Source organism: Armigeres subalbatus, chromosome 1 (assembly GCF_024139115.2).
Source record: "Armigeres subalbatus isolate Guangzhou_Male chromosome 1, GZ_Asu_2, whole genome shotgun sequence".
NCBI classification, from domain to species: Eukaryota; Metazoa; Arthropoda; class Insecta; order Diptera; family Culicidae; genus Armigeres; species Armigeres subalbatus.
In genome coordinates, this window is record NC_085139.1 from 264,380,913 (window position 1) to 264,404,093 (window position 23,181).

The following is a 23,181-nucleotide window of genomic DNA, read 5'->3' on the forward strand; positions in this document are numbered from 1 at the left end:
AAATTGAGGGGAACGTGCCTCCTGAGCCGACGTTCTGATACCTGATACCTGATACCCCCTCGAGTTGACTTCACCAATGACAGTTTCTCAATTGAATACGATCTGTCCATGAAACATGCTATTCAAGGAATACCAGATCATCTTCGAAATCTTTCAATTCCCTCCATTTTTTCTGAAAAATATGAACATGTCAATTGCAACAACAGATATTTCACTGATGGTTCTCGCATTAACGGATCCACTGGCTTCGGTGTTTTCAATGTAACTTCAACCACCTTCCGAAAACTTCAGGAACCGTGTTCGGGTTATGTTGCTGAGCTGGCAGCAATTAACTTCGCTTTGGGGATAATTTCCAATCAGCCCGTAGACCATTATTTCATCTTCTCGGATAGTCTTAGTTCTATCGAGGCACTCCGGTCGATGAAACCTGTTAAGCACGCATCTTACTTTCTTACAAACATAAGAGAGCAGATGCATATTTTGGTCGAAAGATCATTCAAGATTACCTTTGTTTGGGTCCCTTCTCACTGCTCAATCTACGGCAATGAGAAGGCAGACTCGCTGGCAAAGGTGGGCGCACAGGAAGGTGAGGTTTATGATAGACAATTCTCGAGCAACGAGTTTTTCCCATTAGTCCGTCAGAGTACTCTTCAAAGTTGGCAAAGAAATTGGACACACAACGAACTTGGACGGTGGCTATTTTCTATAGTTCCAAAAGTTTCTGGGCGAGCGTGGTTCAGAGGTGAGGACTTAAGTCGAGGCTTCATTCGCGTGATGTCGAGACTTATGTCCAATCACTATTCACTAAACGCACATCTGTGCAGAATAAACCTTGTCGATAGCAACTTATGTAGGTGCGGAGCCGGTTATGATGACATCGATCACGTAGTTTGGTTCTGCTCGGAAAACGACGTCTCCAGAGAGCAATTATTGGATACCCTAGTGGCCCGAGGTAAACAACCCTTCCAGGAGATAAGAGGTGTTTTGGGGGATCGTGATGTGGTCTATATGCAAGCCATTTATAGTTTTCTTTGTTCCTCTGACATAAAAGTCTAATACTTTTGTTTTTTTCTTTTCTACAAAGTTTTTTTTTGTTTTGTCTCAGTCTGTCTGTCCCGTAGAGCGCCGTAGCTCTGGCCGTCCGGAAGATGCTCCCATTCGAACCATTCTTCGAGCACGACGACACACCACATCGTCCCCGACGCCAAATGACCGGATGAGCTGCTGAAATTCCTTGATTATGATGATTCCCTGATTCCCGAATCCTAATCTTCGTCCATCCTTAAACATTGTAAACCTAACCTCGAGTCACCACGAGTACGTTGGCTTATTTCCCTCTCTTATTAATTTAATAATAAGATTATGTCGATTGTACATATCTCAAAGAAACGTGGCTCCGTAAAGTGTTATACACGCCTGAGCCTACCAAATAAACGAAATTGGAAAAAAATGTATTTGGAAGACGTTACTGTTATTATGCTAGCGAAAATTAATTAAACAAACGAATTTTATTGACTGTATGATGTATAATCAAATGTGTTACATAGGATTGTTTCAGTTCAAATCGTCAGTTTGGCAACGCGTTCTTCAACCGAAAAAATTATTCGAAATATTTGAATTTTGAAAAAAATATATTGTTTTAGCGCCTTTCGGGAGTTTTTGTAGAATAATTTCTCACTCCAGCAATAGATATTGCTTCCCTTTAAGGCGTAGTGGAAAACTAGTGTGGACAAGTGTAGTGCAAGTGAGTGAAAATCTGGGATTTCGACGGCGATGTTGCGTGCCTTTACTAGGAGAAGAAGCTGTAGGATTTCCTTCGTCGCACGAATAAGGTAGGAAATTGAGCAAATAATCTGGATCGCAATGTTCGATTGAAGTGTTTTCAAAGAAAATAACACCGGCATGTGATTTCAATGAGCTCAGATCATAGTGTACCGTGGAAAATCAAATTTCGGACACACTCAAACTTCGGACGCTTCAATTCGTATGGGAAATTTTCTGAAATATTTCATCGAAATGTTTCGTCAAGCTGCATTCGGATGACTAATAGTATTAGCTTGTTTTAGTATAGTTACATTCTAATAAGGCATGTTAAAACAATGCGACAAAATGATTAAAAGACAGTCTGAGCTGAGCAGTGCGAATTATTTCCAATTATTCTTCCTGGTATTGTGTAATCAGGTGTCTGAAGTTTGAATCTTTGTGTCCGAAATATGAATCCAACCCTGCCAGTGTCCGAGGTTTGAATCAAACAGAAGCCGGACATTTTCATAAATTACAAACATTCTTCGTAATATCTTGCACATATTAAATACGTAGCTCAAAGATGAATACTATACATAGTGACTGCAATGGTAATTTAAACGGTGTGACTTAAAATGTCAGTAAACAGGATGATTTTATATCAGAAAGTGCTTAAGGATCCGAAGTTTGAGTTTGCACGGTACACTTTTTTCTATCCCGCCAGGTGATAAGTTTGTTGATTTGAATTATCATTCGCGAGTACTGAGTGATTTAGAATTTGATATGACGGGAATTAGCGCCATGGATGAATTAGCGCATAACCCTATTACTGTACGCCTTTCATTCTACTGATATTACTTTCGATGAATCACGACGCAGCACGTGTTTCAATATTGAAGTTTATGGAGTAGGCAGTAAAGAAAGCAATACAGTTTTTTCTGTTTCCTTACACATAGTTCGCTCCTCCAGCCGGTTTTTCATACATTTAGTTGAACGAAGTCAACTTGATCATCAACATATTCTATCACTACAATTAATTTGTATTGCGTCCTTATCAACAATTGTATGAATGTTGGAAAATCAGTAGTACAAACTTGCATATCAGTTTTAATGATCATGACCCAAACTCATTTCTAATTCATATCTTTTTCTTACATTTGTTTTATCCAGCATTGCAATATCATCTGAGTATGTGATATTATTTTTGCTTGTGGAAAGATATTATCCCTAATCGAAATGCGCTCTGAAAAGATATTATCATTTGAGCGCCTATTGATGGCACGGATAGCCAGCGCAGCTCAGGTTTTGTTCACGTTGCGAAGGTGTTGCTACAATAGGAGCTGTGGAAATTTGTTTCTCCATAACGAACATTGTACTTTGTTTTTTAAGCGAATAAATAACTGAGATCGATATCCCACCATTTCATCAGTATCTTTGCTTAGAAGATCGAATGATGGAGTGGTCTGCAATGCCTGGTTCGAAAGTTTTGTCACTTCGCTCCAAAGCACTCCATTTTTCAAACATAGAACAAATTACACAAATTGATCTCAAACTCACGGAGGTCTACACTGATGAGGGCTGGTCTCAGTCGTTCCTAGCTTCCAGGTACACTTGGACGGCTTGTTCGGAAGCGCAAACTGGCACTCAACATCACTTAGCCCATTCTTCACTGGACAACTGTTGGGCAACATGGTTAGTTGTTGAATTCGGAACAAACCGTAAGCTGGTTCTAATGTTTTGAAAAGTCGTCGCAAACTAATGGGAACTCTTCACACGGTGGATGCCGACCGAAAACTGATGCCGACTGGTACCGGTGGAGTTCAATTTATAATCGACAATGATGTTGCTAAAAATGGTTTTACTTCTTGGTGTGCTTCGGAGACAGTGCCAATTGGACATCTATACTATAGGTTTCTTGAGTGTATTTGATGTAAGATGAGTACCGATTAGAATATATGCTAAATATTGATGGACGTTGGAATCCGTTTTAAGGCACAGGAAAAACTGGACAAAGTAAAACAGTTTTCTCATCGGATCACCACCTGTGGTGTATCGTTCGTCTCTCTCCATCCTACATAAAATTATAATGATGCAAGTGCAACCGTGAGCGATATGCTTAAAAATTTGCCAATAATAATTTTACATGGTTTTTATTGAAGCATAAGAAATAAGAAGAAAAATTAATTTTGGGTAATGGAATAATCGACGAAAAAAATTATAATTCATTAATTAAAACTGTTAAATATGTTTACTTAATAACAATTTCCCCTACAACCAACATGGCTGAAATTTCTTGTAATTTTATTTCGGTACCCAACAATTATTTTCATATGCAAGTTGTAAAAATCCAGATATTTCCACTTTTTGCCAGACATGTTATGTAATAGAAAGCGATAAAATAATTCCGAAGCAATACTTGCAGCATCATGCTTGATCAGCGAAAATGCATGAAAAATCGTTTCTCTGCGTCTTCTTCGCCCAAATCTCGTTTTCTAGCGTCACGAGCCAAACATGCATTACACTCCAGTTTACCATGCATCAGGCTCGTGTCAAGCACAGTGTCAACACATTAACAATAGACTGTCAGTGCACAAATTTAAAATGCAGCAGGAAAAATTGTTCCCGGACTTCCAGGCTATGATCAGGCAATGAACTGAATATAGGATGGTCAGAACCCAAGCTACATTATCGTCACTACATCTACAACGAGTGAGAATAATAAATGATCGTCTGGGCTCCCTTAGCCTAGCGGTAAGATGCGCAGCGTTTACCGATCCGGTTTAGGAGACCCACGGTATCGAATGAAAGAACACTAAAATAAACACTAAACATTAAAAATCTCAGTGTAGCGCATGTAAATTCTTCCAAATAAGTGAAACATCTTGATTCTCGCGCATTAACTAAGTATCGTGCACAGTGGCCCCCATATGTTGAATTGATTTACTTTCGCTTTGGTCACTCTTCTTCACTCATTCGTTTTAGTTTTTCTTCAGCGACAAATTCCAAATCAATCCAACTAGTATTTTCAGTAGTTAACCATTGGACTGAATTTGTTCGTTGATACGAGTTGAACAGCTGTGCGTCTGGAACATTATTGTACGCATTCACATTGCACACACTCATATACAGGCATCACTTCCGTGCGTTGAACTGATTTGATGCAAAGTTAAACTTGAGTTACCATCCTTCTCCTTCTATCAAAATTTCTTTGCTTCTATCGGAATTTTATGAAAAAGGTAAAAATTGTTATATTCCAGCTTGCTTTCTACATTATAAAAGCCTATCATTTTGAACAAGAAGTAAGCACAATGAACTTACCTCACAGGAAGGAATACATTTATTCGCTTATCTGATAAGCTCCGAAATTGACAACGAAGAGACTAGGGTGGAAGCAAAAACTGAATAGAAAATTTCTATGCATGGACAATTTTTGATCTACAGTTGAGCGGATATCATGATGCAAGCTTTGGCTGATACGCGATCGACTAAAGTTTGTTCGAGTTGGGTCGGTCGGTAGTGGAGCAGTCACGTTTTCCATAGGATCGTCGCATTAATTTTTTCCCCGCTTACGACGACATTCTCTCCTTTGTCGGTTCTTTTTTTTTGTGTCTTTATTAAGGAGACTTTCAGCCCGAGGCTGGCTCGTCTCCGGCTTTGTCGGTCCTGCTCTTGAACGTTTGTTCCGTCAACATCACTTCCTGTTAAGTGTTACGGAACTTTAATCATTGTTATATATGTATAGGTTTAGTATTTATGTAAATATTCAATTTGAATGTAAACATGTGACGTCACTACACTATCTTCGCACAAGTTGAATCGAGACGATGCTCTCGGTCTCAGCATGCTCACTTTTGTATTCCAACATTTTAATTATTTCCATGAATATGGTTGGCGCATAATAATGAATAAATTTCAAATCTAATCATATTCACAGTCCTTTTTGATCGAAATTCAATTTAAATGACGCCAAAAGTAGCCCCACACCTCGGGAATATTATCCATTGATTTTGTTCCCATGTGTTTCCAAAAAGGCGGGACTCATGCAATTTCGCCGCGAAAAGAAAATTCAAATTAGCTGGTTTACAGCTCGGACTCTCGGTGATTTCCGCCGAATAGTATTTTAAATCGGGCCTAAACTCTGACAGAAATCTATGCTAAACGCGTTTCTCCTGGTTGACCCTAGATTCGTTTATGTGCAGTTTATACTCGATTAGTATATCCTCCGCATCATCTCTGTACAAATTTTTAATCTTAAATAGATTACTTTTCAAAGCTAGCTTAATATAAACTTTGCAAACATGAATAATGATTTGTTTGTATATTATTACAGGTTTTGTCTATTTCTGATTGTATCCTATCAGGCCCAAATTTTTCTAAGCGGTGTTACGCATTAATTTTGATATTTTCCATTCGTTTTCGTGATTTATAATGGAGAACTTTTTTTTTCCTCGTTTGTCGGGTGAAGATCACTGCGTCCAGATTTTAGGACTATTGTGATATACCCTTTTACTGTGAAATACGCAAGTTATCTCAGTAACATGTTTGTCACTGCGATACCTTGGTATCGACTGAACTCAAGACCATCTATTATTGATGAATAGAGATCCTGAGTTACAGTATGTGACTCCCCCATTCTGGCGAGACTAGCTTTATGAAGCCAACCACGTCCTTGGGGATAAGATCCATATGTCAGCAGGCCCTAAAAGGGCTTGCTGAGAACTTTGAACCTACGTTGGGTGAGTGCACTGCAATAGCAGAGGATGTGTTCTGATGTTTCTCTCTCCTCGTCACAGAAGCGGCAATTTGAGGTTTGGATTGCTCCGATCTTTTGTAGATGGTATCTGCAGGGGCAGTGTCCAGTTATTAGACCGGTGTAGATGTTGAGATCCCTTTTGTTGAGACCTAATAGTTGTTGGGTTTTCTTGGGGTTAATCGTTACGAGCCTTTTGGATTGGCTCGTATGGGGAAGTGCATTTCAGTTTGATATGATTTGACTGACCATATATTTGTTCAGTTCCATTTTTACAGAGCAGTCTGAGATCCCGCAGAAGGGCTCAGGGCCAATGAACCTTTCATTAGATCCATTCCTGGAGCTAGCCAGCAATCTCGTTTCCCTCTAGACCCGTATGTCCTGGGATCCAATATAAGTAGACTCGATTGCGTATGGATAAGTTTTTCAAAGCCAGAATGCATTCCCATACTAGCTTTGAGTTACAAGTGTAGTTATTAAGCGACTTAAGTGCCGCTTGGCTGTCAGAGAAAATACATATTTTTGCAAATCTATACTTTCTCTTCAGGCATAATAACACGCATTCTAATATTGCATATATTTCCGCCTGAAATACTGTGGGCCACTGTCCTAAGTGGACAGAAATTTTTGTTGTAGGGCCATAGATTCCGGATCCTGTCAGATTATTCATTTTCGAACCATCTGTGAAGAAATTTATAGAGCCTGTTGGAACGCTGGGTCCACCTCCTTCCCACTCCTGGCGGGAAGGAATGAACACATCGTAAGGTAAGTCATAATTGACTACCGTTTCCATCCAGTCACTACAAATTCCTATTGCGGGATTTATGGCAAATTCATTTAATATGCTGAGGTGACCCGTAAGGTCTCCCGACAGCAGTGTTTTTGTTCTCTTTAACCTTAGAGCACTTTTTTCCGCTTCCAGCTTTATGAATTGATTTAACCGGGGCAGGTGAAGCATTGCGTCTAGGGCCAAAGTGGGTGTACTACGAACTGCACCAGTGATGGCTATGCAAGCGGTGCGTTGGATTTTGTTGAGCTTAGCCCTTGCAGCAGCCTCATTAGTTTTAGGCCACCAGACAAGGGAAGCGTAAGTTGTCCTGGGACGGACAATGGTTTTATATATCCACATGATCATACTTGGTTTTAGGCCCCATCTTTTACCAAGGGTTTTTGAACAAACCCAAAGTGTATTGAGACCTTTCTGCACAACTGATTGGAGATGAGAGTTCCAATTAAGCTTTGCGTCGAGTATGACACCTAGATATTTTACTTCACTTGAATAAACTAATTGTGTTTGATTCAAGAAAAGGGGTTTCAGTTGTACCTTTCTCCGTTTGGTGAAAGGGATAATGGAAGTTTTGTGGGATTTATGCCTAGTTGATACTTTTGACACCAGGAAAAAGTGTGATTTAGGGCAGATTGCATTCTTTCCACGATAACACTTTCGAATTTGCCTCGTACAATAATGACAACATCATCAGCATATCCAACCACTTCGAAGCCTCTTCTCTCTAAGCTGTCTAGAAGCTCATCCACCACCAGTGACCACAACAAAGGAGAAAGCACTCCGCCTTGCGGACACCCCCTTGTTGCTTTAACAGTGATGTATGAACCGCTAAGCTCAGAGGAGATTTTCCGATTAGCTAGCATAGCATGTACCCAGGTAACAATGCATGGGTCGAATTTTCTCCTCAACATTGCTGACCCTATAGACGAATAAGAAGCGTTATCGAATGCGCCCTCAATATCAAGAAATGCTACAAGAGCAATTTCTTTTGCATTAAGTGTTTTTCGATTTTTGAACTACCGTATGTAGTGCCGAGATCGTAGATTTTCCACTTTGATAAGCGAATTGGTTTTTGACAAAGGCATTGCTTTCATAAATTTGTGATTTATGTACTCGCATAGTACCTTTTCCATAATTTTGAGCATTACAGAGGATAAACTTATCGGCCTGAATGCTTTGGGGTTGGTTTTATCTCTCTTGCCTGCCTTCGGAATGAAGACAGCCCGGATTTGACGCCAATCGTTAGGTATGTGCCCCAAAATCAGACTCGCCTTAAAAATCTCAACCAAGGGTGGAACCAGTGTTTTCTCCTCTTTTGGATCAACGCTGGAAATATTCCATCCATGCCAGGAGACTTAAATGGCTCGAAAGATCTCACAGCCCTCTCAACCCTGGCCCGAGTGAAAGCTTCCTTTGCAACCTTTATTGCGTCTTTTTTAGACCCAGAAACCCATGATTGGATCTCTTGTGGATCTGAGACAGCAATTCCAGTGCAGATTGAATCAGGGAAGTGGATCTTTAACAATTCGCTCAGTGTATCGCTAGGCTCTACAGTGAGCGAACCATCCGTCTTTCGGAGGCTACCCACACCATTGGAGTGGTCTTTTGAAAGAGTTTTTGGAGTCTGGCCACTACGGGTGTATTCTCTATGCTTTCACACATTAGAATCCACGATTTCCGTTTGGCTGACCTTATTTCTTTGTTGTAGTTCGTCAGGGCCTTTCTGCTCCAATCGCCGGTTCGCTTAGCACGATTGAACTCCCTACGCGCAGTTTTCCTAAGCTTCTCAAGAGTTTTATTCCACCATGGAACGTCTCTACTCGAACTAGTTGATTTAGTTGGACAGCTCTCTTGGTAGGCGTTAAGGATTTTGTTTTTAATGGATTTGGACGCATCTTCCAATTGTGTTATGGACTTGATGTGACTTTCTATGATGTACTCTTCGGATCGTAGGATAGCTGAGTAGGATTCCCAATCAGTTTTCTTAGGATCTTTAAACGTTTTTTCCATCGTTAGACCCCTTCCCATTCGAAGATGATGTGTTTATGGTCTGACATTGATATTTCTTCAGAAACATGCCAGTTTTTATTTTATCAGAGATAGACCGACTACATAGAGTCAAGTCCAAAACTTCCTGACGAATGGAGTTTTCAAACGTGGGCTTGTCACCAACATTACAAATGTCAATGTTCTTGGAAGAGAAACTGTAACAGGTACTCACCTCTGGTGTTTATATTGGTACTTCATATACGGTGTGATGTGCATTTGCGTCGCACCCTATGACGAAGGGGATGTTGTGTCGGTGGCTGTAGGCTACGAGCGCAGCTATTTCTGGAGGAGGGATTTCGTCCACGTCACCTGGGAAATATGCCGAGACCACCAAGATCTCTCTACTCCCTCTGGCGGAAGGTACCTCCATCCTGACCGCTACGATGTCCCTTTTTATGAATTCTGAAATTGGAAAGTATTTACAGTTGTTATGTAATAAAATAGCCGCTCTAGGAGAAAGCTGGCTGTCATCATATACCAACTTACATGAGTGTTGTGGAATACCTTGTATTCTGGATTTATTGACCCATGGCTCTTGAATGAGGGCCACGGTTAAATTCTCTTTGGTGAACCTCCGACAGAGCACACCCGTGGCGCTCTCAGCATGGTGGAGGTTCACTTGCAGAACTTTAGTCGCCATTTCCGGGGTTCCCGCTTTTTTCCGGACGACGACTGTCCGGCTTTGGATGTTGCGGATCATCAGGATGCCGTTTGGTATTACAGTCTGGGGTTTCTCTCTTCCCTGTAGCAACCTGGCCCGCCAGTTTCGCCTCTGTGGTCAAACTGTCGCTTTTTGCACCCCCTTTGCCCTGTTTAGATACCTTTGGTTTGGTACCACTAGAGCAGGGGGTCGCATGTAAGCTTCGAGCTTTTCCTTTAGAGGCGGACAGACTAGCCTTTATGGTGCTTTTGGGGTGAGATTTACTAACCTCGCCCGAACCGGAGGCTTCCTCAGATTTCTCTTGGGTCGGCCTTCCAGTTAGCCGAACCTCGCCCGCACAGGAGGCCTCCTCAGATTGCTCTTGGGTCGGCCTTCCAGTCGGATTGGCGGTAGCGGCAGTCGGTTGATCTGTAATCTTCCTTAGTTGGATTTCACCAAATCGGTAGTTGAGGGTGTATTTGGACTTCTTCAACTTTTCCATCGACGCACCCTCTACTGTGAAGATCCATTCAACATGAATATCTTTCAGAATGGATCGTTTCACAATACGCCAATTAGTTGTTGTGATGTCATTTTGGCTTTCTATGAGAGCCTTTATTCGGTCGTCATCATAGCTGGAGCTTTGTGGGAAGAATGCTCGGATCATCTCTGGACGTGGAATCGCCACTTCGTCCATTGCCATCAACTCTGCACCTTCCCAGGGTTTCATGGATGGGGATATTCTCTTTAACCACTCAGCAGTCTCTTGATCCTTACAGATTAGAACCATGTAACCGGACTTGTAGATGAGGTTGTTGAATTTGGGTTTTATTGGCTCGTTTCGCTGTTGAACTACTCTGAGCAGGAGTGCTTCTTGTAGAAGGTCTAGCTGGGCTGTAGTGAGTTGGACGGTGGGAAAGTCTTTGGGTAATATCCCGACCTTCACGCTTTTGGCCATATAACTGTAGCTGATACCAGCTGTTTTCCTCATGGGTGAGTTTTGTTGTCCAGACACGTTTTTCTGAGGCGCGCGGTTTGAGGACTGTTGGGCGCGCTCTCTCGGATCCAGATGGTGCTTCACCCTTTTTTGTTTGGGGTCCTCTGTGGCGGATTTGTCTAGGTCGTTTCTCGAGCGTTTTGAGGAAGTGGGCTCGCTCTCCTTATTCAGGATTATGGACAAGGCCTCATTCCGGTCTTTTCCCTTCTCCCGGAGAGTTCTAAGCTGCTTCCTCTGCGAGCGTGTGAGTGTGGGGATTTTCTTTCTCAGAGCACCCTTGGCTTCCGTAGAACCCTTGTTATCTTCGGATCCTTTGCTACTTGCTAAAGATTTTTGGGGGTTGATGATGATCCTTATACCATCATCTTCGTTATCTTCCATGTCCAACAGGTTGGAGTCGGTCGATGAGGGGGTTGTAGATCTGGATCAGCTTTGTCGAAACATGTGCTGCTCCGGGAGATAGGCGTTGAGGGCAGGATATTTCCATCTTCTCCTGCGAACTACTGAGTAGCTGGTCTTCGGTAAGGCCAAGCTGACTCAGAGTATTCTCCACTTCGCTCTCACACGACTGAGAGAGGCAGTCGTCACCTTGAGGGTTGTTTGTAGAATTTGTACTCATTTTTGGTCCCACGAGTAGCTAGGGAAATAAATGTCCGCTGCACCAGTGCCCCGCCGTAGTGCAGTAAGGGCTGCTACTGGGGTGTTCGCCCTGGTGCACCCCAGGCTCCGTTCATGATTGAGCATGTTTAGAACCCCTCAACCATTCAGCCCTCGGCACGGGTCGCATGACACCTTGGCATTGGGGTTTATCCATTTTTGCTTTACACGATGGCCATGAATAACAGCCATCGCAACCTTCCTCCTTTACCAGGGCTTAGGACCTGTAGCTCAAGTTCTCAATAGTTTCACAATCTTTCGGACATGCAACTACAGCGAACCATCATTGCTAGCGGAGAACTTATAAAACAAGTTGAAAAATATTTATTCCGGATGTACTAGATCATCCAAACTGATATGAATTGAATTGATGATATGAATTCAACCATGTCCATAACATACTCCAGAAGACCATGAGACATGGTAAGATTGTTTTGGTATATCCTGGGTCATTCAAATCGTTGTTGAGTTCAGAATTTGCGATCTACAGCCACCACTCTAACTTTTTTTTTCGTCATTTCAAGCTTGGATATGTATTCAACTATATCCATAATACATTTGTCAAGATCAAGAGACATTATTATTATTATTTATTCAGACTAAGGCCGAAGTGGCCTGTGCGGTCTTCTCCATTCGGCTCGGTCCATGGCTACACGTCGCCAACCACGCAGTCTATGGAGGGTTCGCAAGTCATCTTCCACCTGATCGATCCACCTTGCCCGCTGCGCACCTCGCCTTCTTGTGCCCGTCGGATCGTCATCGAGAACCATTTTCACCGGGTTACTGTCCGACATTCTGGCTACATGCCCGGCCCACCGCAGTCGTCCGATTTTCGTGGTGTGATCTCAGCAGCTCATGCAACTCGTGGTTCATTCGCCTCCTCCACGTACCGATCGCCATCTACACCCCACCATAGATGGTATCACAGTGTAAAAAATGGATTATTATCGATGTTTCATGTACCTCTGATTTTTTTTCACAGAAAGTTAGGCAAGGTCATTAGAAATGAGGTACGGGGTGTTTTAAAATATTTCATAGGTGATTTTTTGAAAAAAGTTATTTTTATTGTTTTCTTCTCTAATATACCGTACAAAAAGTCAATTGATAACCCAACGTTGGATCAATCATTGTAATTTACCCCTCAAGAATGATTATATACACATTTGAAGCCTTTTTGCCTTTCTCGTATCTATATAGTTAACCTATCTTGACACGGGTATAAAATATTGAAAACATTTTTAAAGTTCAAGCGTTCTTAAAGTATTTTTAGTGTTATTTTTTATGTTTTGAAATCTTTGCTGAAACAATAATCTATCTCTGGCATCTATATTGTTCTCTGATGAATATGATGACATTTTTATCAGATGACCTGCCCACTGGAGTGCGCCGTATTTTATGAGATTCAAAATGTTTTCTCCTTTGATGATGGATTTTGAATGTAATTCATGCGTATGAGCCACATGTCTTTTTTTGGCCTCTCACCGAGTATTGCACGCTGCATCTTTCGCTAGCAAAATCTGAAAGTATCCTAGGCTGCTTTTAACGTTTCATGTTCGTAATTGCCCACCCGAAGAATTGAGAAATTATAAAAAGCGAATTTCGTTTCCATCTGAATTATTTTTCTTCACCTGTATTGTACAAGACCTAACTTAGTCTTAAAACTGGTTATATACGCCAGAGGTAACCCTATTTAAAGCAGACATTCTCCACAGGAAACGTCATTGCCAGTGTTTACAGCATGGTTAGTGTTTGTCAGCATTTCAAAGGTTAATTTTGTTTATACATCTTCAAATATATCCCCTTTACTTTCTTAGCACAAACAATACTAAGCTTATCTCTGTCTCTGCATGTAACCATGTACTTTATCTTGGTAGAGCTTAAGCATATGCTCCTAGGTTTTGCAGATGAAATTAAGCTCACTGAAGATAGAGATGGTGAGAAAGGACATATCCTCTCACACTACCAGTGTGAAGTACATTGTTACGGATAGAAATAAAAATAAGAGAACGTACAGGAGATGATTGGAAGCGTTGAAGAAATAGTTCCCATTGGAATGCTTGTAAAATGGGATAATGATCCCTAGTAACATTGTTGTAGCTACTTATGTATAACGGTTTCATAACACACATAAAGAGTAAATCGCTATCTTCAAGAACATTATAAAATCATAATTATTTCTTGGGCAAAAAGGGTTTTTTACAGCTTACCAGATTACTGCTCATAAGAGTATGAATGACCCACACAAATATGGAATCAATCAAATGTGAGACAGTTGTGCTTGTAGCAACAATATAGCTTCCGTAACATGAAACCGGAAATGGAGTTTGTTCGGTATAACTCCATCCAATAGTCTATTTCTGACATGAAGCGTGGTAATTATAAGAAGCAGGCCAGTAAGGTTTTGGGGTTTTCAAGCAAAATGTGCTTCGAACAATATTCGGTAAGGTTATTGTACATGGTATGTACCCCACAAATGATGAGACACTGTATCTAGAGGAAAATATGAACTCTTTAAATTATAGCAGACTGACGATGGGCTGGTCTCATATTGCAAATGTCGGATGAAAGAAATGTGCATTCAATAGAGAACCATATTTGGGCTGGAAAAAGATGATAATCTCTAAAAAAATTAAAATAACTCAAAAAAAAATAAAAACACAGTTTAGGAAGGCTTGAATTACAGAAATTGATATTTTTCAAATATTTTGATCTATTTCAAGATAGATTTTCTTCTCAAAAAAGTCTACAAATGTGTACATTTTCAATTTTGAGGATTAATTACAACGATTGATCCATTATTGGGTTATCAATTGACTTTTTGTACGGTATATTAGAAAAGAAAACAATAAAAATGACTATTTTCAAAAAAATCGCCGATGAAATATTTCAAAAAAATAGAGGTACATGAAACTTCGATAATAATCCATTTTTTTACACCGTATGGTACGCAGCACTTTCCTTTCGAAAACTCCAAGTGCGCGTTGGTCCTCCACGAGCATCGTCCAGGTCTCGTGTCCGTAAAGGACTGCCAGTCTAATGAGCGTTTTGTAGAATGTCAGTTTGGTACGGCGAACTCTATTCGATCGGAGCGTCTTGCGGAGTCCAAAGTACGTACGATTTCCAGCCACTATGCGTCTCCAAATTTCTCTGCTGGTATCATTTTCGGCAGTCACCAGTGAGCCCAAGTACACAAATTCTTTTACCACCTCGTTTTCGTCACCACCGATGCAAACTCGAGGTGGGTGGCTCACACTGTCTTCTCTTGCACCCCTTCCTATCATGTACTTCGTCTTCGACGTGTTGATGACTAGTCCGATCCGTTTAGCTTCCCTCTTCAATCTGATGTAGGCTTCCTCTATCTTCTCAAAGTTACGTGCCATAATATCTGTTGGGGAACCGCACGATAAATTCACTTGCCTTCGATAGTTCACAAGAAGGGCTCTCCAACACTCGAGGGAGTCCAGATACAAATCCAATCCAAGTCCAATCAAAGTCCTTTATTCCCGGCCGTTCTTCCACCCAGATTCATTATTACACGCACAAGTTATAGGGAAACAACCATTACTTGCACTACATTTATTGCTACATCACAAACAATCAATTCTCGGCTTAGATTCTAACATTTATTTTACGACTTACAACTAAAACATGGAACACGTAATAATTATAATTTTTCCCGCGCGGTCTCACACACGGTGGGTGAGTTGTATTTTGCTAACTAACTGATCCCATACCTAACGATCATCATGCAACCTAGATCCATCGATGCGATGATTTTTATTTCGGCTCTTGTGAGAGTCGGCTCTATCTCTTCTACTTGTTATCTATATAGGTATAGGATTCTACCGACGAGATCGCTGCTATCCGATTGTTGACCATCCACTCGCCGGTCCGTTGGTGATGAAACAATTGAATGCAGCCTCTTCCCATATGTAGGTCACAAATGTGCAGTTTTGGATTGGGTGAAGGGTTGTAGTTTGATGGACTGATGTCAGTCCCAGACATCCTCACCCACCCAGAAATATCCGATTTCTGAAAAAGAAAATATAGAATCCTCTTCTGGAAGGGTGGTAAGGAAGGAGTTTGAACAAATGCAGTGCATCTTATGCTTGGTGTTGCGGATCTTCATCTTCCACTTCATCGGTGGTAAATTTTCGTCGAGTACTACCACAAGTTTGCCAATATCAATCTTGACTGCCGGCTTCCAGCGTTTAAACCTTCCTTGCAGTTGACAAAGATATTCTCGGCGCCACCTTCGCCAAAAATCCTGGAGCATTCTTTGGGTTAGCTGGTATCTATTCAAGCGATTCAGTTGCAAATCCTCTAAATCTGGTTCAGGAATTGATTGTAACGAAGAACCAACTTGGAAATGGCCTGGGGTAAGTGGTTCGAAATCAGTGGGGTCATCTGACATGTTTGTCAACGGTCTCGAGTTGAGACAACCTTCAACCTGTACTAGAAGAGTGTTGAAATCTTCTGGTGTTATTGGTGTAGCTCCAACCACTTTGACCAAATGGTTTTTGGCCGAACGAACAGCCGCCTCCCACAGTCCTCCAAAATGAGGTGCGGACTGAAATGCCAATGTATTCCTTCCTCAGCGCACTCTCTACCTATTTTTTCCCGATGGGCCGAACTCTGCAACAGCTTCATGAAATCTTTCATCTGATTCTTAGCGCCAACAAAATTGGTCCCATTGTCAGAATAGATATCCCGACACCTTCCACGTCTGCCGATGAAGCGATGAAGAGCTTGTAGGAACCGATCAGTACTCAGGTCCGATACCAGCTCCAAATGGACGGCTTTTGTACACATACAAATAAAAACAGCAACGTAGGCCTTCACTGTTGGTCGTCGAGGAACGGGTCTCACATGAAACGGACCGAAATAGTCCACACCGGTCTGCGAAAATGGTCTCGACACGGTGACTCTTGGTGCGGGCAGCTCTCCCATGAACTGCTGTATCGGGGTCGGTTTTGCACGAAAACATTTCAGGCATTGATGAACGATGTATCGTGCTACGCTCCTTCCACCTAATGGCCAAAATTTTAGACGTACGACTCCGAGAAGCAATTGTGGTCCTGCGTGTAGAAGTTGTAGGTGGTAATGTTTCAGAATCATCCGGGTTAGTTTGGGCCGTGCAGGAAGAACCATCGGATGTTTAGTAGCTTCCCGCTCTGCAGAGTGACTCAACCGCCCTCCGATTCGGATGACTTGTTCCTCAGAAATGTGTGGATTGAACCACCGAAGTGGAGATTTTCTTGAGACGGGTTCCCCTTTAGAAAGTGCCTTCCATTCATCGGCAAAAACCTCTTGCTGTATACGCCGAACGATGACAAATTCTGCTTCCCTAAGCTCTTGCGCTGATATAAATTTGGACGACGCTCTGTCCTGTGGATTTTTCAGCAGTTTCATCAGACGCAACCAAATAGATGTCCTCCGGATTAGGTCCGAATACGACGCGAACTGCTCTAAGTACCAGCCGTTGAACTCTGTATTTGCCGAAACTGCACAAACTGCTGTTTGCCGTCTCTCTTCCTCTGCTTCTGCTGAGCTTAATAAACATGACCCTGCAGGCCAATGATCCGAAGGTTTCTTCAACCAATCCGGTCCCTCCCACCAAAAAACGTTATCTAGGATGTCTTTCGGTGATATCCCCCTGGAAATCAAATCCGCCGGGTTCTCCTTTCCAGAAACATGCCGCCATGGTGATGATTCGGCGATGCCTTGGATTTTTGCCACCAGATTTGCGACGAAAGTGGTCCAGTTGTTTGGTGGGGCTTGTATCCACCGCAAAACGCACGTTGAATCCACCCAGAAATAAGGCTGTGCTTGAATTCTAATGGAATCTTGGACCTTTTCATACAGCTGCGCCACCAGTAACGCACCACACAGTTCCAGCCTTGGAATTGACTGTGTCTTCAAGGGTGCAACCTTGGATTTGGATGACAGCAGCCGAACTACGAACCTCCCTTCCGAATCTTGGCTCCTGATATTGTAAGTGTTTGGTTTTGTTAATTGTGTGTATCGAAGAGATTTTGTATTTTAATAATCGTAAATGTGTATGACAGGATGTTTTTGTGTGAGTTTGAAGGTTTTTCCCCAGCAGAGGCCCACTTGGCATACAAGAAGATAGCCACTAGGAGCAACCACCTTAACTGCTACCAACCACACACCAAGCTTCTTCAACCCACCACCAGGAGCCGCAGGATACGGAGTTGGGAGCGGCCATGATGGGTTGCACAATTGGGTGGCACGAAAAAGGGATGGAGACTGTGAAAAGTCGATGACCGGAGATGGGGTCATGAACCTTGGGGCTGATTGGTCTGGGACAAGTCGTTCACTTACCCGGCAGTTGTGGACAAGATTAGATGTGCGAAGCGCTAATTAGAAGTCTAAAGACAAACAGTTTTAAGTTACCAGATTGTGAGCAGAAGGAGGAAAATCAGGACCCCGTTGTTCTACCGTGGTGTCTCTATTTCGACCGTTGTATCTGCGATACGGCCCCAGTTCCCGGGGAGTCCTTGTGCCGTCCTAGAACCCCTTCGCCGGGTAGATTCCGGCACCGTTATTCGCCGAAGACCGATCTGTCAACATATCGGTAGTCTAGGACGCGCAGCTGGATCGTCAACTCTCCGCCGACGAACCCTTTGGGAGCTGACTACCCTCGCCACCCACGACGCGGAACGTGACCAGACGTGGTTGAAGCCATCCATAGAAGACAGAAAGAGAGCAGAAACGCGGAGAAGGAGAGGAAGTGGTTGTGGAGTGAAGGAAGGGGCCCACATTGTAAGGTTAGCTAGTGGATAAGGAAGTGGGAGGAAAGTTAGAAGGAGTGTAGCCAATAAAAGCGTGAAATTAGATGAAAAGTGCTGGTAGGTTTTCCTTTATTCAATTGCAAAAAATCCCTGTCCCGCGGTAAACTTACGAGAGTGTGCCGACCCTGGGCAGCAGGATCAGGGTCCAAGTTAATTCCTTCCGACACATGAATCGCCAGATTCTCTGCAGCAACACCGTTCAGCACCATTGGATGATTGGATGCCCATTTTCGGAGTTTGAAGCCTCCCTTCGACGTCATCTCGTTGAGCTCCTTGCATGAATTACGTGCGGCATCCTCCGTATCCGCGCCCGTGATAACGTCATCCATATACGTATCCTCCGTGGTTGCCCTCGCAGCCATTGGGTACTGCCTTCCTTCATCCATCGCTAGCTGGTTCAACGTACGTGTTGCGAGAAAAGGTGCCGGTTTTGTCCCATACGTCACAGTGTTGAGCTCGTACACGCCCACGGGATCTGTTGGGTCGAAACGCCACAAAATGCATTGAAGTGGCCGGTCCACCTCTACAACGAAGATTTGCCGGAACATCTTTTCTATATCAGGCACCAGCATGATTTGTTTTACACGACTCCGGAGCATGATAGACCGTCCTCCTGCACAATCGGCCCTACCATCAAAGTGTCATTGAGTGAAACGCCTGATGACGTCTTGCACGACGCGTCAAATACCACACGGACCTTTGTCGTCGTGCTAGCTTCCTCAATGGCAGGATGATGCGGCAAATAGCATCGTTTCACGGAATCTCCTGCTTCCTCCACCTTTGACATATGTCCCAATTGGATGTACTCCGCCATGAACTGATGGTATTGCTCCCGCAAACTGGCATCCTTTGCCAATCTGCGTTCCGTGCTTTGAAGTCGCCGGAATGCGATGTCCCGTGACTCGCCCAACCTGGAAACTGGAACTGGAAACCGTCGAATTCCCTATGAAGCGACTTCCGAAAGTTGTCCTCGCACCACTTTTCCTCCGACGAAAGGACCTTGGAATTGCCAACTTCTTCACTAGCCCAAAACCGTGCGACTAGCTCCTCCAATACCTTTGTAGTTGCCGTACTACAGTTGATGCGTAGTCCTTGTGTAGGTTTTAACAGGCCTCCGCAGACTACCCATCCGAACACCGAATCGTTTAGTGTCGGTAATTGGTCTCCGAGTGGAATTCTTCGACCAGAGTCGAAGAAATCCAAAAAAGGATTCGATACCCAGTCCACTGAACTGGGACTGAAAAAGGTGGGATCTGCCAGTGTTATCCCATTGGGCATCGACCATCCTTGTGTATTCACCCTTGCCGTAGGTAAATCCACCGTAACCTTTGGGAGGACGAGGAAATTCATATTCCGCGAGTAAGCCGTAACTCGCGAACGGACCAATGCTGTGATCTGATGCTTCACTTTCGTTGCAGCATGTCCAATGCCGAGTACCGAGACATCAACCTTCTCTCGGTGTGACTTGAGGCGTTGACTTAACCGTTCGGCAATGAAATTACTCTCGGAGCCGGAATCCAAAAGAGCACGAGCCGGGAACTGACTACCCTCGTCATCTTCCACGATAACGACCGCAGTAGCCAGCAAAACCTTGGAGGAGAACTGATGAGTAGAACCAGACACTGCTGCGTCGGTGGCTGCCATGTTAACCACCTGGGAGGATGAACGAACGGCTGCATCACCAGTTTCCGTTCGTGGAGGATTGTTGTTTCCAGTAACAGCGACAACCTTCGGTGAACGATCCTTCCGCTGCTTGAAGCATACCATTGTATGATGACGACCATTACAGTTACGACACCTGTATTTGAACGTACAGTCTGTCGCTATGTGACCCGATCTGAAGCAGTTTCTGCACAGGGAGTTCGTTCTTAATACCGCATCTCTTTCTCGCATCGACATCCTTAAGAATGAAAAACACTGGCATAGGGGATGGTTCTCCTTGCACGCCATACATCGTCCCCCAGACGATTGTACAGAACCGTAGCTGGCCTTCACAGCTGACGTCTTCTGTCTCGAGGATTGTGGAGCATGAAGCGAAGTCCTGGAGTCTAATACCTTTACTGGAAGCGATTCCAGAATTCGGATCCTACGATGCAAGAAACCCGAGAGATCTGCTAGCGTATCCTGATCTTTGGCTGAGGAATGTTCCTCCCAACCTCTGCGCGTTGTCAGATCTAGTCGGGTAGTGAGTAGGTTAACGAGTAAAAGATCCTTATACTCTTCCGGTTGGACCACCTGGTCCAGATTCTGCACGATCTTTTCGAAACCGTCGGCCAGAGTGTGCAGATCTGCTACCGATTCCTTGGACAGCGTTGGCAAATTGAATAAAGCTTGCACCTGTCGCTTTTTCAAAAGCTTGCTGTTATCGTACCGTTTCAGCAGAAGGTCCCACGCTATCTGATAGTTGGCCTTCGTGATTTTCAACGAGTCGATTAGGCTCTTCGGTTCTCCTTGCAGGCATCCCTTTAAATAGTGGAACTTTTCCACCTCCGGCAGGTCCATCTTCCGATAGATGAGTGAAGTGAACAGATCACGAAAGCTGATCCATTCATCTAGGTCCCCGTTGAACACCTGCAGCGTAATTTGCGGTAGGCGTACATGGTCTAGGGTCCCATGACCATGCGCTGACGCCTCGTTGGCTCGTACGAGACGATCTGCCTCTCCTGGATCCTGCAGTTCCTTAGCCCTATCCATCAAAAACGCCTTACAATAATAGTACCTATCACTATAAACTAGCCTCGCTTTATCGAACGTCTCATCTTCATCTTCGAAATCATCGTGGGCCTGAATATCTGCCAGAATCTCCCCATACTTCTGCCACAACTCGTCGATACTCTGCAAGCGCACGTCGATCTGACTTGCAGTTGTTGTCCGTTGGTAGCCCTCCACAAATCTCCAGATGTCGTCCACGGATGTCTGGGTGTTCTTCAGCTGGACCATCAACAGCTTCAGGGCAGGTGGCTTCTTCTCACGGGATGGCGCCATAGCAGATACACGTCACTCGAACCGATAAATACAGGAATTGAATGGTGTAGATATCCAAAATGTCCAAGGCTTCGGCTGACATATACTGCTCAAGCCTACCTGAGAGAACAGAATGTTGTCCCCAATCCTCTGAAGCTCAACCAAATCACTCCAATTCCGCTGTGATGCACCACCAACTGTTGAAGCACAGTACGTACTCGTTCGATTAAATAGGACAGATGAGAAGAATACCAACTGTAGTATACAGAAATAGGCATCGGCGGACATATACTGTTGTAGCTCACCTATGAGAACAAACAGCAGCACCAACTCGATTCCAATACGGTTCAGTCCAAATACAACAGCTTGATCCGATATTTATTCACAGCCAACTCCACATTCATTCAAAGTTCAGTTGGGGATCCAGAAAGAGGTAAGTTTACATGTAATATCCAATATATAGATCTCCGGCAGAACATATACTGTTCGAACTAACCCGTGCAACCAATATCAATACCAATCCACACGAATCGTTCACCAAACCATCCAAGCATCCAGAATTTGCGGCAGAATGAGTCATTTGTTCAAATAACGAACAGTTTTGCTCAGGGATTGCGTGGCAAATGAAGAGGATTCATAATTTCATTAAAAAACGTATATTATCTGTTGTCCCGCTTCGGCGACATACACATTCATGGCACTCACCACACAACAAAATACTTGATGCCACCTCTTCTTGTCACGCGCCGAATCGTCTCTATCGTATTTGGGTTGATTAGATTGTTCCGTTAAAATGTCCACTGAAAACCTTCCGTCGCCACAGAACCACCAGTATCACTCCAGCAATGCCAATTAGGCAACCGACGATACATCCATCCAGGTAACCGAGGAAAAACGTCGAAATAAAGGTGTTAGAATGGTGAAGCCACTAACAACGGCTGGACATATACTGATCTAAGGTATATTTACCTGGAGAAGTAAATCCGGTACTGGATCAGCTGTCCACGTCTCCGTTAAGAAGGTAGCCCTTCTGATAGTCTCCCTCACAAAATGCATCCAGAATGCAATCCATCCATTGATTCCCTGCACTCCAAAACTCCGAGTCCAAGCAGGCAAAACGATTGTGTTATGCAGAAGAAACCAAATAACACACGGTGTGAGTGAGTGGCGCAATTCCCTAGCTTCGAATGGACATATAGAGTTCACCTATGGAACCAGCTTAACCGATGGATGCCCAAACGAAGAAAACACCATAAGGACGATGGCGAATGGATTCCTCTTATTCTCTGCGTCCTTCGTATCCTTGTGCGATGGCGCGGTGTCTCTCAATGCTGATTGTTTACAGGTGTGATGGCTACTGTATCAAGTTGAATTGTCCTCTTTAAATCCTCACCGGGATCCAGTCATCCGGTTCGTTGGACCAAAAATGTTGGAGAACCGCACGATAAATTCACTTGCCTTCGATAGTTCACAACAAGGGCTCTCCAACACTCGAGGGAGTCCAGATACAAATCCAATCCAAGTCCAATCAAAGTCCTTTATTCCCGGCCGTTCTTCCACCCAGATTCATTATTACAAGCACAATTTACAGGGAAACAACCATTACTTGCACTACATTTATTGCTACATCACAAACAATCAATTCTCGGCTTAGATTCTAACATTTATTTTACGACTTACAACTAAAACATGGAACACGTAATAATTATAATTTTTCCCGCGCGGTCTCACACACGGTGGGTGAGTTGTATTTTGCTAACTAACTGATCCTATACCTAA

General features: G+C 43.4%; 1 protein-coding gene across 4 annotated transcripts in view; it reads right to left on the minus strand.

Annotated features, from left to right (window-relative positions):
• LOC134207271 (cystathionine beta-synthase-like) overlaps positions 1-23,066 on the minus strand; it is a 45,394-nt gene extending 22,328 nt beyond the window's left edge. The window contains exon 1 of one of the 4 annotated variants that reach the window (XM_062682994.1): positions 22,108-23,066. Coding sequence is in view for 1 of the 4 variants with exons in the window: in XM_062682992.1 (XP_062538976.1) it covers positions 3,301-3,434 (134 nt within the window). In the remaining 3 variants the exon portion in view is untranslated. Of the gene's footprint in view, positions 1-3,300; positions 3,542-4,924; positions 4,944-15,262; positions 15,286-22,107 lie in introns of those variants that run through there. The other 3 variants (XM_062682993.1, XM_062682996.1, XM_062682992.1) reach the window with 3 other exon arrangements.
• Between the last annotated feature and the right edge of the window lie 115 nt (positions 23,067-23,181).